We start from the raw sequence: 16,805 nt of genomic DNA on the forward strand, positions 1-16,805 counted from the left end.
CCTCCCCGAGGTGCCTGGACCCTTACCTGCCATTGACCACGCTCTTCTTCTCCAGCCCACTGGGCAGAACCACGGTGACCGCCACCATGCTATTCCTCAAGTTCTCCTTCATGTGCAGCAGGTTCTGTGGAGGGCCGGGGGACACATCCCGGGGAAGCTTCTGTCTGCTGTGCACATTCGGCGTGGTCGGTTTTCCAGGAGGAGGGGGGGCACGAGCCTTCATCTTCCTCCTTAAACAGTGACAGCACAGAAGGACTGAATGAGGCAACAGCTTCCAAGTATGACCTTAATACCATCACCCATGAGCATCCAGCAGGTTTCTAGGACTTGCCCTCATGACAAACCATTCTGATAAGTATTTCTCCCTCCTCAGAACAGCCTTCTGAGGTACATAACCCTTTTCAAAATCCCCAAAATTGGCACACTCCTCGATACTAACAGAAAGGGGACAATTAAGAAAAACAGAAGAAGCATGCTTGAAAAGAAGCGTGCTTGAAAAGAAGCGTGATTGAAAAGAAAGGATCAGCCAAAAAATGGGTTTACCACCGGCGAGTGGCATGGTCATAATTTATAAAGATCAAGGAGGGGCTGGTGCAGCAGAGTTTGCGTGGACCAGCCCTTTCTGAGCCACTGAGTGGCCACCTAGTTACGTGGACTCCACCAATGGTCTGCCTCACTCCAGCTTCGATCCATGACCATGACCAGCTGAGGATCTGGAATCCACAGATCCATGATGTTGGGGACGTGTTATGACAGCATCGGGATGTACTAAATTAGCCAGAAAGCCCCTCTGACCAACGCCCACCCACAGGCCACTGTGCATGCAGGCGGCTGCTGGGCAGCGAGGGACACGAGTGATAATACTGTCACCTTATTCCTGGCTATGCTTTGAATTCTCAGTTCACTTTGCAGGAGATTTATAAACATATGACAGCAAGTCACCCCATCTGAGAAACATGAACATTTAAAAAAATTTTTTAATTAATTTTATTTTTTATTATAATTTTATTTTATCATGTTGTGTTAGTCACCGTACAATACATCATTAGTTTTTGATGTAGTGTTCCATGATTCATTGTTTGCGTATAACACCCAGTGCTCCATGCAGAACGTGCCCTCTTTAATACCCTTCACCGGGCTAACCCATCCCCCCACCCCCCTCCCCTCTAGAACCCTCAGTTTGTTTCTCAGAGTCCATAGTCTCTCATGGTTCGTCTCTCCCTCTGATTCGCCCCCCCTTCATTTTTCCCTTCCTTCTCCTAATGTCCTCCATGCTATTCCTTATGTTCCACAAATAAGTGAAACCATATGATGAGGAACAAGAACATTTTGAGAAAGTCTTGTCTCCTCCAGATTATTCAGGAAGGCAAATGGCCTTACTTGACATATGTATTTTATTTTATATAAATGTATGTCTCTGTCTACATGTATGCATACATACGTGTATATATATGTACATATAGAGACATTTATGTGTACATAAGGACCTTATTTTACAGAGGCCCTAGGTATTTTATAATAGCTAGTATTTACTCAGCACCAGGGCCTCTGCTAATAATAACCTTAGGAAGCTCACCTCATTCAATGCTCCAACTATTTGGCAGCTGAGAAAATTGCACATCCAAGAGATTCGTAGCAACCCTGAAGGCCCATGGTTATTGGTGTTGGAGCAGGGATGGAGAGCAGACGTGCCCGACTCCCAGGGGCTTCTCCTGCCCACCTTGCCCCCCCTCCACCTCCTGCCATGCTCTGCTGATCCACAAAGAGCTAACGAGCTTAAATCCTCCCGCAGAGCAATCTTCTTGGGGGCACTCTGGCCCAAAGTATCAGGCACGGTAATTCCATTTCTAGAAATTGGTCCCAAAGAAATAATCCCCCAATTATTGCACCATGGGAGGTTCAGAGGTGCTCAGTACGACATAATTTACAATGGCAAACACACATAAAATAATCGAACCGCAGGTCAATAAGAGACAATTTCAATAAGCTATGGTACTTCAAAACAATGTTATACTGGTACTAGTTAAATACACTCTAAAAGTACAAAATTTGATGTGCCAAAATACTTGATTTAAGTTTTTTTTTTAGAAAACAAATATTATTTTAGAAAATTCCGTTTTTAAGAGAATTAGGCATTGTAGCAATAGATCATAAACAATCTAGAAAGACACACTAAAGAATCTCCGGGTTATGTGTATTATGACATTTTGATATTTTCATTTCTATGCATTTCCTACTTTTTCTATAATATCACCTATATATGAATTACTTGTAAAACAAAAGAGGTTGCTTAAAATTGGGGGGAAAATAGTAAATGGGATTCCGAGCTGGGCACAAGCTTCTGCCATTCCTGTCACTGGTTAACACAAAGATTTGGATCAGAATGACATTCCAGTCTACTCCTCTACTGTGATGCGTAGACATAAATTAATTCCCTTTTTTCTTAGTAAAAACCTTACATCTGTGTCATAATTTTTATCATTTATGCCTATTCTTACCCCTTACATACTTTCTAATTTTTTAACTTACAGAAATGAAAATGAAGTAGTTGGCATATAGCATGTGGGTGGAAGGGCTTTATATTATTAATTCACCTACCCTCCCGATGACACTCTGAGGAGGTACTAACCATTTATAGGCAAGGAGTGTGGGCACATCTTGGTAAGACTAGAAAGTGGCAGAGCTAGCAATAAACCTGAATGATTTTAAGCACTGAATTCTCCAGCCTGTTATGAAGAACAGATGTCACCCCATTTTACAGATGGGGAAGTCGAGTCCCAGAGAAGTAGGTTACAGAGTCCTTCACTAGTCAGTCTTGGGTTTGGGGCTAGATGCTCAGGCCTCCAGCAGCCCACTTGCTATTCACATTACCTCCCAAAGATGTTTTCATTGGGGAAAAAAAGTGTTTATTTTTATCATTTTGGGGAAATGAATACATTTGCCCAGGGAGCTCTCTCTTTATTGCTGGATACTAATAAACCTGGCTTGAACTCCTTCTGAGTCAAACAGAAGCAGCTCCTGATGCATTTATTCTTTCGGCCGGCACGACCATGGGAGCAGAAGTGGGGAGGGAGGCGTAAGAAACTGCCGTCCCCACAGTTTTTCCCACATGGACAGTCTCCCCAGCTAACCACCTGCCCCAGCTCTCATCACTGACAGCTGCCCACCTGCAGCGTCCTCCTACCATCTAGACTCCGCCAGTGGATCCTGTTGCCTCTCGGGATTCCCTCACTCCAAACGCAGGAGATGAGCACCGACCACAGAGGGCTGTGCATCTTCTCACACCTTACTCCGCACGGTGCACCCTGACCCCACCCCCCATGCAAGAGTGACAGCCCTGCAGGCTGTGAGGACACCCAGGGAAGCTTCTGTACAGCACAGTGTTACGTGGGTATGCACGTGTGCACGTGTGCATGCTTGTGCATGCTTGTGCACGCACACTGAAGCTAGCCAACACTGATAGAACTGGAACATTGCACACAGCAACATGAATTTCTGGCTCTGGTAAGATCCGGTAAAGCCCTCAACTCCTTCATAGCAAAAACTGGGTGTGTGCTTCCATTTGGACTCAATGCTCTCACATACCTGTCCCCTGTAGGGCTGGGGACTGGCACAGCCTGAAAGTCAGGGCTGTCCCCTGACCCTCCATCCTGAACCCACCCCTACTCTTCCCCCAGTCACCTGGCAATGGGTCTAATGCTCCCTGCTCCTGGAAAACCCACAATTATGCCCCCTTGCCTCTGCCACATTGTACACCCTGCCTCGTATGCTTTGCTCTCTTGAAAACACAGCTCAAAACCACGTCTTCTGAGAAGCCTCTGGATGCTCTGGGCCTACGGACACAAGGCTGAGACCAGTGCTCCCCTCCCAGCTACACTCAGGAAGCACGTGAGAAGCTTAACCAAGTGCCCAAGTCCCAGCACGGACCAATCGAATCTGCATTCCCGGAGAGGTGGTTACGTTAACGGATTGCAACATTTCTCTAGAACAGAGCCTCCTTAACATCAAAATGGCACGGGGTTTTAGTTGCGATTTCTGTATCATTTGACGAAAGCAACTGACAGATTATGAAGATGTATGTCGATAAATTTGTGAATTTGTGTTTTTATTTTTCACCGAATAATATCTGCATATTTTGAGGGGTGCACTTGGGAAATTTCAGTCCATGCCAAAAATGGTGCCTGAGGTGTAGACGGAGTCAAGGCCAAACTTCAGAAGTGGTGTGTGTCTGTGAGTACACAGACCCCAGGGGGAGAAAGCCGCTCCACGCCAGCTCGAGACACTGGACACACACACCCACCCCCGCTGCTATCGACCTCCCCAACGTGGCAATTCTGGTGCCTCATGTCTTCAACTTAATTTAACATCTCTGGAGGACAGCAGATGTTTTAATTTTTTTAAAGATCTTATTTATTTATTTGAGAGAGAGAGAGAGCGAGCGAGCACATGAGCAGGGGGAGATGGAGAAGCAGACTCCCTGCTGAGCAGGGAGCCCGATGTGGGGCTTGATCCTAGGACCCCGGGATCATAACCTGAGCTGAAATCAGATGCTTAACCGATGGAACCACCCAGGCATCCCAACAGCAGATGCTTTATTAAGGCTGTTTATATTCTCAATATGTAGTGCACTGCCCTTCATATCTATAGGTATTTACAAACACCTACTGATGACGATGACCGGGGTGAAGGTGAAAACCATATAGGGTCTCAGCCTACAAGGTGCAGAGCAGACTTAGAAAATCCTGAGGCAAGAATGATCCTGAAGAAATCTGCACAGGTGGCCTTGAGCAGTCCGGAGAACGGCCAGAATTTGGAGCTGTGAGAGAAGGAGAGGAATGGAGGGAAAAAGTCCTAGCTGGGGAAAAGTATGCAGTGGGGGGGGGGGGGGCGGGGGCGGGGAGGAAAACAAAATGGTAATGCACATCCTAGAAGAAGACAGCATTATGGGCTGTGTCTACTCAGCGCACCAGAGTGCTTTGTTTCTCCAACCTACTCTGTCTCATTTGAATCCTTGTAATCTAAGGACGAAGATCTACTGCTCTCATTTTGCTGGTTGGGGAACCCATGAGCAGGTGGTTCCAAACAACAGCGTCCCACAAATATTTGGGGATTATCTTTTTCAAGGTCACTGAGAAAGGGGAGGGAAGCAGAAGGTGGTTTTGTGTCTGTTTTGTTCAAGGGGAGAGGCCCAGCTGCTGCAGGAAATAGGGTCTGGTTGGGAAGCAGGCCAAGGAGCTAAGGAATCCATAGCCAGTGGGGATCCCAGATCACCTGTGAGAACCAGTGCGGGAGAAACTGCTGGAAGGCGCGTGGGGGGAGCCCTGATGGAGGCAGCCAGAGCAGTGAGCACAAACAGTTCTGGGGACATGCAGCCTGAATGAGAGGGGGGTAGCCCATGGGGAGGGTGCATGGACAGAGCGATCGTGGGAGGAAGACTGATGGGTCCACGAGAGCAGGAAGAGCGCCCCACGATGTTTGAGGTTCCAAGCCTCTGACTCCAGTACAAGGTTCAGAGCAGGTCAACAGAGGACACACTCTGGGAGGCGATGACCAGGTGGCTTTCGATGGCCTGGGTCTGAGATGACAGTGTCATTCCCAAGTGGAGGCAAGTGTGGGCAGGGGAGAGGACTGAGGTCCATCGACTGAGGACCCTGTTCTCTGAATGCTGCGAGGTCCCCACTCGGAACCCAGCACAGCCGCGGTGCCAACCACCACCAAGCCCTGCAGCGGGATCCCGCGCGTCTGCAGGTGGTGCGTCTGCAGCGGGGAGAGGGAGGAGGGGCGAGCCGAGGCACAGTGGTCACCACTCGGCCGGACCTTGGCCTTCTCTTAGTCTCGGCTGGCTGGTGGGTCTCAGTCTTGGACATCATCCTGCGTGTCCCAGGTAAGCCATCAGGATCTAAGACGCTGTGCATGGGTTTCTTCTTTCTGGATCTCAGTTCCTTTGGGGACATCGGGGGCTGGGCCGTAGGACACTTCCAATTCTAGTATACCAAACCACGGAAAAATATGAACCCCAAATTACCACTATTATAATTAGGATTAGGATGGCCACTATCCAAAAAAAAAAAAAAAAAAAGGATATGGAGAAATTGGGACCCTTGTGCTCGTGCTCTGCCGGCGGGAATGCAAAGGGGTGCAACCACTATGGAAAACAGTATGGAGGTTCCTCAAAAAAATAAAAATGGAACCCCCATAATTCCTCTTCTGGGTCCAGGAATGCCTTGGTGATAGTGCAGGTTTGGTTCCAGAGCACCTCAGTGTGGCAGCTATACCACAAGAAACCACTCAAATGAGGGGCACCGGGGTGGCTCAGTCGGTTAAGTGTCCAACTCATGATTTCGGCTCAGGTCATGGTATCAGGGTTGTGAGATCGAGCCCTGTGTCAGGTCCCATGCTCAGCAGAGTCTGCTTGAGAGTCTCTCTCCTTCTGCCCCTCCGCGGCTCACGTGCTCTCTCTAAATAAATAAATAAATAAAATCTTAAAAAAAATAAAAATACTTTATTGTTAAGAAATGCTAGCCATCATCTGAGCTATCGGGACGTCATCATCTTTTTGCTGGTGGAGGGTCTGCCTCGATGCTGACGGCTGCTGACTGATCAGGGTGGTGGTGGCTGAAGGATGGAGTGGCTGTGGCCATTTCTTAAACTAAGACAACAATGAATTCTGCTACATGGATTGGCTCTTGCTTTCATAAATGATTTCTCCATAGCATGTGATGCTGTTTGATAGCATTTTACCCACAGAACTTCTTCTAAAATTGGAGTCAGTCCTCTCAAACCCCACTACTGCTGCTTTATGTATAATATTCTAGATCCTTGTTGTCACTTCAACAATCTTCACAGAGTCTCCACCACGGTCTTTGCTCATCCATAAGAAGCAACCCTCTCCATTGAAGTTGGATCCTGAGATGCAGCAAATCAGTCCCATCTTCAGGCTCCACTTCTAGTTCTAGTTCTCTTGCTATTTCTACTACATCTTCAGTTACTTCCTCCAATATAGTCTTGAACCTTTCAAAGTCATCCATGATGGCTGGAATCACCTTCCTCCAACTTCCTGCTCATGTTGATATTTTGATCTCTTCCCATGAATCATGAATGTTCCTAATGGCATCTAGAGTGGTGAATCCTTTCCAGAAGGTTTTCAATTGACTTTGCCCAGATGCATCAGAGGAATCACTAATCTAGGGCAGCTAGGGCCTTATGAAGTAAGACTTGACAGTCAAAATTACTGCTTGATCCATGGGATATGGAGCGGATGTTGTGTGGCAGGCATGAAAACAACATTCATCTCGTTGTCCATCTCCATCAGAGTTCTCGGGAAACCAGGTACATTGTCAATGAGCAGTCATATTTTGAAAGGAACCCTTTTTTCTGCAGTAGGTCTCAGTAGTGGGGTTAAGAGATCCAGTAAAACATGCTGTAAACAGATGTGCCACCACCCAGGTTTTATGGTTTTATTTGTAGAGCGCAGGCAGAGTAGATTCAGCACAAATTTTAAGGGCCTTACGATTTTTGGAATCGCTTCAGTCACCAGCTGTATTAGCCCCTAACGAGAGAATCAGCCTGTCCTTAGAAGCCAGACACTGACTTCTCTCTCACTATGAAGTCCTAGATCAGTCTCCAATAGACGGCTGTTTTGTCTACACTGGAATAGCATAGCCACCTTCATTAATTCCCTCAGCTGGATCTTCTGATGACTGGCTGTAGCCTCTCCACCCGCCCCTGCTGCTCCACCTTGAGATGCTTCTTTCCTTAAACCTCATGCACCAACCTCTGCTAACCTCAGACTTTTCTTCTGCAGCCTTCTCACCTCTCAGCCTCCATAGAACTGAAGAGTCAGGGCCTCGCTCTGGATTGGGCTTTGGCTTAAGGGAATGTTGTGGCTGCTTTGATCTTCTTTCCAGACCTTTAAAACTTCCTCCATATCAGCAAGAAGGCTGTTTTGCTTTCTTATCATTTGCGTGTTCGCTGGAATAGCGCTTTGAATTTCCTTCAAGAACTGTTCCTCTGTGTTCACAACTTGGCTCACTGGTTGTCACAGGAGATCCTGCTTCCAGCCTGTCTTGGCTTTCGACATGCCTTCCTCCCTGAGCTTAATCATTTCTAGCTTTTAATGAAAATTAAGAGACGTGTGGCTCTTCCTTTCACTTGAACATGTAGAGGCTACTGTAGGGTTATTAATTGGCCTCATTTCAACACTGTTTTGTCTCAGGGAATAGGGACGCCCGAGGAGAGGGAGAGATAGGAGGAACAGCTCTATGGAGAATTACAACACACACAACATTTATCAATGAAGTTCACTGTCTTCTATGGGCATGGTTTGTGGTGACCCAAAACAATTACAATAGCAACATCGAAGATCGCTGACTGTAGACCACCTGGACGAATATAATGAGATTTTAAAATACTGTGAGAATTACCAAGATGTGATACAGAGACACAAAGTTAGCAGATGCTGTCAGAAAAATGGCGCCGATAGACTTTCTCAATGCAGGGTTGCCACACACCTAACAGTGATAAAAAATGCAGTATTTGTTCAGTGCAACATAGCCAAGCACAATACAACAGCATATGTCTGTCTCTACCCAAAAGAACTGAAAGCAGAGACTTGAAAAGATCCCCCCAGGTTCACGGCAGCATTATTCACAATAGTCAAAAGGTAGAAGCAACCCAAGCACCCATCACCGATGAATAAGCAAAATGTGGTAAGTACACATTCTGGAATATTCTCCAGCCTTAAAAAGGAAACAAACTCTGAAGCACGCTACAACACGGAGGAACCTCAAGGACATTGTCATACTAAGTGAATAAGCCAGAGACAAAAAGGCAAATACTGGGTGATTCCCCTTACTTGAGGTTCCGATAGCCGTCAGAGAGACCGACCTTGGAATGGAGGGCGCCAGGGGTTGGGGGCGGGCGGGACGGAGAGGTTTTGTGTAACGAGTTTAACAGTTTTTGTTGAGCAGAGTTTTGGTTTTGCAAGATGAAGAGTTCGGGCGATTGGCTGCAGGACGACGTGAATGTACCGAACGCTACCGACCACACGCTGAGAAATGGTTAGTATACTCAATTTCATGTTGTGTGTATTTTATCACAACTGGATCAGAATAATTTCATCCTAATAAGATTAGACGTTCATCCTGGTAGTTTTATCAGTTCCAGCGCATAAGGCAGGCTTACTGTCAGGTCTGTCTTCTGTCCCCCACTGGGCTCCTTCCTGGGGACCCCTCAGCCCCCTGGGCACAGAAGGAGTTTCTTTTGCTGAGCACGCTAGGGGAAGAGAAGGTGGCTGCACAACCTGCCAAGGGTGGAGGGAGGCCCAAGGCCCGTTAGAGCAAAGGGGGTGGGTGAGGCTGGACCCCCCAGGGGAGGGACCCCCACAGGAGCGGGTCCAGAGGGTGGGGGCAGGTTGTTGGATTAAGCTTCTCTGTGCATGACGGGAGAGTGATGGGGTCTCCTCTGCCGCCCTCTGGAATCCTCCTCCACCCAAGCAGCACCCACAATACCTGGGTTCGGGCTTGTCTTTTCGAGGACGTAACTGAGTGCCAGTTCGAGAGCTGAAGCCGCCCAGGTGGACAGACACCCCGAGCTCCTCTGAAAGCGAGCACTGTCTCCACGTAAAGCGGTCACGGCGCCACCAGCTTCCTCCACCAGGGAAGGACTGCTGCTGTTCCCATGGACCCGATCATCTTAACTCGGTCCTCAAAGGTCACCGCACTGCCAACCTGGTGGCTCCCAGACTGGTGGCTCCCTTCCAGAAGGTCTGTGCAGGTGCCGTGGAGTCCCACACCAAGGAGCACGTGACAGTTAAAAGGGCAGGGCCCCTCCTGGGCACGTCCTGGGCAGGTGACCCAGCTGGCAACCCCACCCTCCTTCCCTGCACTGTCAGGGAGAAGCAGGGCCGGTCCCACGTGCCTCAGGGACTGAGTCACTGAGCAAGCAGCACCCCCTCCCTGGGCTCCCTCCAGGTACAAGACTGGGTGTGCCCCAGCAGAAACTATAAAACAAAATAATATGTACAAAAACATCTCTGGCATTTCAAAGGTCATCAAGCAGAACACCAGATGGTTTTCGATTCAAACCATCCCATATTTCCTGTCTAAATTTCCGGGCGGTGCTTGCTAGCTCCCACATCACCTGGGATGCCACCAGCTGACGATTTTCTTCCCAGAGCTCATCCACATGCAGCAGAACGCTGAGCTCTGTTCCCTCAACGCGAGGCCATCCAGGACGCCGTGGGCTGCTCGTCTGGCACCACCTGGGCGCAGCGAGTACAAATTCCAGGGCTGGAGTCCAGGTGGCTGCATTAAAACCTAACTCCAAAGGCGCCCAGCCAGGCTGGGGGAGCCCGGGGCAGGCAGAGCCTGCAGCCTGCAAAGGGAGAATCTCCACAGCTCTCTACTCCAACTTCCCCAGAGCAGAGTCCAAAGGGCTCTCTGCTTTATTTTTATGTTTATTTATTTCTGTGCCTCAAACACTTTCTCAGTGTCCATGACCAGCGGACACTGAAGTCAGTGGTCATGCTGATGCCCGCTCACCTGCCCGCATGATTGATGCTCATTTACCATCTGGCTGCCCTGGCAGGAAGCAGGGCGAACAGTACCTGCCTAAAGGGAATTTCAAAGAGAAACCCGGCACACCCCACTCCTCCCGCTTAGGATCCACCTTGACTCAAGTTCTGCCTAACTGGGTCTGTTTTCGCCCTGGGCAGAAGGGAGTTGCCACTCTCTGCCCAAGATTCTTCCAAAGCAGAACATTTGATTCCTCCTAAAAGATTCTGAGAGTTAGAAATGAGCCGCCTTGGTTCTCAGGGTCACTTCGCTGCCAGTGTCAGCCTGGTCTCTCCTGCCAGGTAGCTGGACAAGGCCTCTGCCTCATCCCCGCGGAGGGAGCAGCCTGGAGATGGGCTAGGGAACCCTAGGAGAGTCCCAGGCAGCTGAGTCAACGCAGGCTCCCGGCCTCGCCCCAGACCTCCTGAATCGGACTCTGCATTTGTCACGCTCCGGGTGATTGCTGGGGGCAGTCCTGGTTGGGAGGAAGCATCAGAGAAAGGGGCACATTTCTAACAGGATTTTAATAATGATGCCATGGAATATTATTTTGCACACTTATTTAGTCCTGTGAGCCAGGGCCAAGTGCATGTGAGAAGATAGTCATCCACTAAACAAACATGGTCGGCCGCAGCGTGTCCCAGAACCATTCCAAGACCGACGATAAGAGGTATAAGTCGCCCTCCACAAGCTCACGGTCTCCAAGGGCAGACTGGTATTACCAGGCGATAGCACAGGTAAGTACAGAAAGAAGGACAGACCGCGCTACTCACGGGTTATAAAGGACTCCCGATTTGGGCTGGGTTCGGGAAGTGACCTGCGAGCCGTGATATGAAGTCAGTCGGAGGTGGCAAGGACAGGGGTGGCGTGAGCTGTTCCCAGCAAGGACGTGAGAGGGAGGCAGGGGGCTGAGCGTGGACTGGATCGTGGAGAGCCCTGTTCATTTCCTACGAACCACATTGAGCAAGACAGCGGCTGCTCTCGAGGCGCATGCGCACACGCGCTCATCCTAACAGCTCTGGAAGGCAAGCTCAGAAGCCAGGGCAATTCAAGGCAGCAGACCATCAAATCCAAAGGAGAGACGCAGGGTCACAGCAACAGGAGAGGGACGGGGTTCGAAAGAATCGGGCAGAAAGCTCTACATGAACAGGACTGAGGGAAATGAGAGCACGTTCTAGAACAGCATGTCCTCCAACTGGGGGGAGGATGTGGTGGGTCTGGTATGAGAAGCTAGAGAGAAAGGAGCCTGGCTGAGAGTGCCAGCCCTCCCGATGGAAAGCCCCAGAAGGTGAGGTGTTCAGACAGGTGCAACGGGGCTTGCAGGCCCAGGAAGACAGGCCGTGTGGGCAGCTACAACCCCCGCCTACCCAGCAACCTCAACTGGAATCTTGGGGTGGACACTGTATTTCCATTTTGCCCAGCAGTCTCGGGGGGAGGGGACTAAGCTGGTAGAGATGGGGACAAGGGCTCCAAGTGGAGCGGACGTGTGGGAGTGGGCAGGGCGTGGGTGTGTGCCTTCCCAAGTCTGCAGGGTCCTTGTAGCCCCCTACGCATTTGGTCAGGACTCCAGTCAGTACACTGTGAGGATGAGAGAGGACCAGTCAAGTGCCTCTCAAGTGCTTCTGCTCTGCGTTCTAGCATTGACACTCGGATGTCATGACGCCGATGGTGCTGGTTTCAGAACTGCCCACTTGGGTACACTGCAGGTTAGGAAGCGCTAGCTGTGTAAGCCACCACTTTCCGGACCGAAAGCACTAAAGACGCACGAGGGCTGGGTCTGGCTCGGGGCTCGCAAATACTCTGGGCTCTCTGCCCACGAGGCCTGAGCTTGAGTTTCCATGTAGACTGAACCAGGTAACAGATGTAAGGTGACTGGTGCAGGACCTGGCAAGGAGTAGGTGCTCAGAACAGGTCTCCTGTCTTTACATACTCTCTTGTGCCCAAAGAGGGTATCTGACTCATGGAGAAATCTAAAAGGGACCTAGGACGGTGCGAAGTTCATTTACAGCAAAAAGGTGCACCTGGGCAGCATGGACATTTCATCAAGTTACAATGTGCTTGAGTGTGCCTGTTTAGTTTTTTAAAACAAGTGTTCTAAAATAATTATAGAATTCTTAAGTAAAACTTTTGTGCAAGAAACCTCATTTCTAAAACACATTTTTCTTTAAACCAGAGTTTAGGAATCCCTAAAGATCTACAAATAGAGTTGTTGGCAGCCTAAAGGGTAAAAGATTTTTTTTAACATGTACAATCATTTAAATAATCATTTGAATATATATTTAATTAGGAGTTTCCCAAATGGGGTCATCTGCATTGTACTCACTGCCACACCGTTCAGTACCAGTGTTGGGTGGGGTTGGGACCACACTTGCAGCAGAGACTGAATAATGTCCCCTGCACTGTGAGGGTCAAAGGATCCCTGGTGGTCCAAACCCAAAGTCCTACACTGCTTCAGAACTGACCACGCTTTTTTTCTGTTGCCCAAAAACGTGATGAGAAGGTCCTGCCCTTGTAATTAGCTGTACGGTGTTAAAAAGGCAATGACGAATATTTGATTTAACTACTTTTCAGTATTGTGTTCGCTTGCATTATCAAACACGTCCATCAAATTAATGGGATCTTGTTATCTGCATTAGAAAGCAACCATAGGGGTGCCTGGGTGGCTCAGTTGGTTGAGTGTCTGACTCTTGGTTTTGGTTCAGGTCGTAATCTCAGGATCGTGAGCTCGAGCCCCGTGTCGGGCTCCATGCTCAGTGTGGAGTCTGCTTCGGATTCTCTCTCCCTCTCCCCCTGCCCCTCCCGCTCATGCTCTCTTTCTCTCTCTCAAATAAATAAATAAATCTGAAAAAAAAAAAAAAAAAAGGCAACCATAATGCAGATGGCATTAATGTAAATGACGGTCATCATCTTAAAGTCAAAAGATTAACGTGCACAGTAAGAAACTGACCTACAGAGATTTAACTTTTTACATGTCAGATTGAATGCTGGTGATCGCAGTCAAGTGTCAGCACCACAGAAAGGGAGTGGATGGTCGTGATTCAGAGTCAGGCCCACATGGCTACGTGGCAGGCAGCCTCGGATCAAAGCCTGGCTCTGCCTCTCATTAGCTGTGTGCTCTCAGAAACTGACAGAGCCCTGTGCCTCAGTTTCCTTATTTGGAAAACAGGAACGACCCTGTAGGATTGCCATGATGATCTGATGTAATGATGCTTATGAGCTAGCACTCAAGTTCATAATAAGTATTAGCGACTAACAACTAACAACTTCGTTAATGTGACTTTTGTGCTTCATTTTGTGTAATTTATACATTCTGTTTTCATTTCACAGTTGTAAAAGGACCCTACTGACCTAGCTTCACGCTTGTAGGTATTTAAGAAAACTGTAATACATTTAATTGAATAAAAGAGGTCACAGTCATTGTTTTGGGACAGCTGTGAGACCACTTTCTTACACCATACGCAAAAATAAACTGAAAATGGATTAAAGACCTAAATGTGAAACCTGAAACCATAAACCCGCTAAAAGAAAACACAGGCATAATCTCTTGGACATCGGCCTTGGGAATATTTTTCTGGATATGTCTCATCATGCAAGGGAAACAAAGCAAAAATAAACTATTGGGACTTCATCACAATAAAAAGCTCTTCCACAGCAAAGGAAACCATCAACAAAATGAAAGGCAACCTACAGAATGGGAGAAGATATTTGCAAATGATACAAATGATAAGGGGCTCATATCCAAAATATATACAGAATTTATACAACTCAATGCCAAAAAACCAAACAATCCCATCAAAAACTGGGCAGAGGACCTGAACACATATTATTCCAAAGAAGACATCCAGAGGGCCAACAGAAACATGAAAAGATGCTCAACATCACTCATCATCAGGGAAATGCAAATCAAAACCACAATGAAGTATCACCTCACATCCGTCAGAATGGATAAAATCAAGAAGGAAAGAAGTAACACGTGTTGGCGAGGATATAGAGAAAAGGAACCCTCGTGCACTGTTGATGGGAATGCAAACTGATGCAGCCACTGTGGAAACCAGTATGGAGGTTCGTGAAAAAAAAAATTAGAAATATCTTTAGTGGCAGGTAGTGGGCACTAGGTGGCAAATATGGTGTCCAGTTCAAGTTGCCCAACGTGTATGGAGCGTTCCAGGTGAAAGTGGATTACAACCAGCTAGGCTACACGCACTTACACTCTTGCACTCAGTTGTCCATGAAGCCACTCCAGCACATGCAGTATGAGTGCATCATCCCCTCAGCCTAGACCTACTATGCCAGCCAGAGACTTCTCCACGACGCTGGGGCTCTTCATCTTCAGCATGGTCTTCTTACACATGAAGGAGAAAGATCAGACTGACTGAGGGGGCAGAGCCCTGTGACTCCTTAAAACACACAGATGGCAGTTATGTAGGATTGGGTCTTCCTCTTATGGAGGTTTTTTTTTTTTTTTTTTTTTTTTAAGCCATGGGACAGTGGTACAGCCTTACCTCAGTGGGAGCTACAGCATTGAGTACCAAGGGATTGGGGGTTGGGGAATGATTTTTATGTGAGTTTTTCCAGCTAATGCTAAGTAGTATTTTTCATATGTGGTCACTCTCCTTTCTAAGATAAACATTGCCCTCCAACTTCAAAAAAAAAAAAAAAAGTGCCATAGTGCTATCTAGTAATTCCACTGCTGGGTGTTTACACAAAGAAAATGAAAACACTCATTCAGAAAGATATCTGCACCCCTATGTTTACTGCAGCATTATTTACAATAGCCAAGATATAGAAACAATCCCAGTATCTGCTGACAGATGAATGGATAAAGAAGCTGTATTGTGTATATATATATACACATACATACATACAATGGAATATTACTCAGCCATAAAAAAGAATAAGATCTTACCAATTACAACAACATGGCTGGATCTAGAGGGTATAAAGCTAAGTAAAATAAGTCAAAGACAAATATCAGATGATTTCATTTATATGTGCAATCTAAACAAATAAAAGAAATGAACAAAGAAAAACAGAAACAGACTCACATACACAGAGAACAAAGTGGTGGATGCCAGAGCGGAGGCAGTGGGGGGATGAGCAAAATAGGTAAAGTGGAGTAAGAGGTACAAACTTCTAGTTATAAAATGAGTAAGTCAGAGGGATGGTAATTAGAGCATAGGGAATATAGTCAATAGTACTATAATAACATCATAAGGTGACAGATGGTGAACACACTTATTGTGGTGAGCACTGAGTAATGTATACAATCATCTAATCACTATGTTCTAAAATGAAACTAATATAACATTGTGTGTCACTATACTTCAATAAAAAATAAAATACAATGAAATATTTAAAAATAAAATGGGTCGCTACACTATCAATTCTGAGACAGGCAGGCAGCCTGGAGTCCCAGGATTCATCAGGTATTTGCTGCTGGTCATCCATGCTATTTTAGATCATCTTCAACTGGACAGGCTGAACAGGAGAGGGCCAGGCAGGACGGCCAACACCCCACCGATGGCCAGGAGTGACCAGGCCACATGGGGTCTCAAAAGCTGATCATGAGACTGGAGAGAAGGCCCTTCCCACCCTAGCACCTTCTAAGGAAGGGGTGTGTGGTGCCTGCCCCTCCAGAGCCTCTTCTCTATTCCCTGAATCCAACCTTGGCAGCCCATCTGACCTCAGACTGGGCGAGTCATGTCTATCTTTGAGAAGAGAGTTAGACCTTCACAAAGAAGAGGATCACCTGGTCCTTGGGTCACAGTCACAGCAACAGCCGAGATTCCAAGAACATTCTAGAGCCTTTTGGGACATGCCCACGTGAGTGATGGATGCTCAGCTCTGACCAGACCTAGGTGTTCCTCTCAGATCTCATCTTATGGAGAGAATCAGGATTCTGTCTTTCCCTTCCCGTCCTGTGCAGAGGGGCACTGGTATCACCTGTGTGGCCAACTACATCATTCAGAGCCTGTCAGGCCTCTGACACTGCTCCTCGGGCGCCGGTCTCTTCCCCTGTGACTCCCCATCTACCCTGTTCACTCAGAAACCACACCCTGAGACTTGGATTTCAGAATGGGGCCTGCAGGTCACCCTATACTTCAGGGTCATGCTCCATAAGAGTCTTCAATAGGGTTGGCATGACCAAGGAAATTAACCGGTTTTCTTTTGTAAATGTGTTTTATCTAGTGGGTAGAGTTTCCCTTCTCCAAGATGCATCTACAATTTTCTAAAGAAATTCAATGAAAGTTT

General features: G+C 47.5%; 1 protein-coding gene across 4 annotated transcripts in view; it reads right to left on the reverse strand.

Moving 5' to 3' along the window:
- Nucleotides 1–16,805, reverse strand: part of COBL (cordon-bleu WH2 repeat protein) — a 286,445-nt gene that overhangs the window by 182,599 nt on the left and 87,041 nt on the right. For all 4 annotated transcript variants that reach the window (XM_078059943.1, XM_078059941.1, XM_078059942.1 and 1 more), the window contains exon 2: nt 27–230. In XM_078059943.1, the coding sequence (XP_077916069.1) occupies nt 27–230 (204 nt within the window). The remainder of the gene's footprint in view (nt 1–26; nt 231–16,805) is intronic.

The sequence above is a fragment of the Halichoerus grypus genome, chromosome 12, assembly GCF_964656455.1.
Source record: "Halichoerus grypus chromosome 12, mHalGry1.hap1.1, whole genome shotgun sequence".
NCBI lineage: Eukaryota > Metazoa > Chordata > Mammalia > Carnivora > Phocidae > Halichoerus > Halichoerus grypus.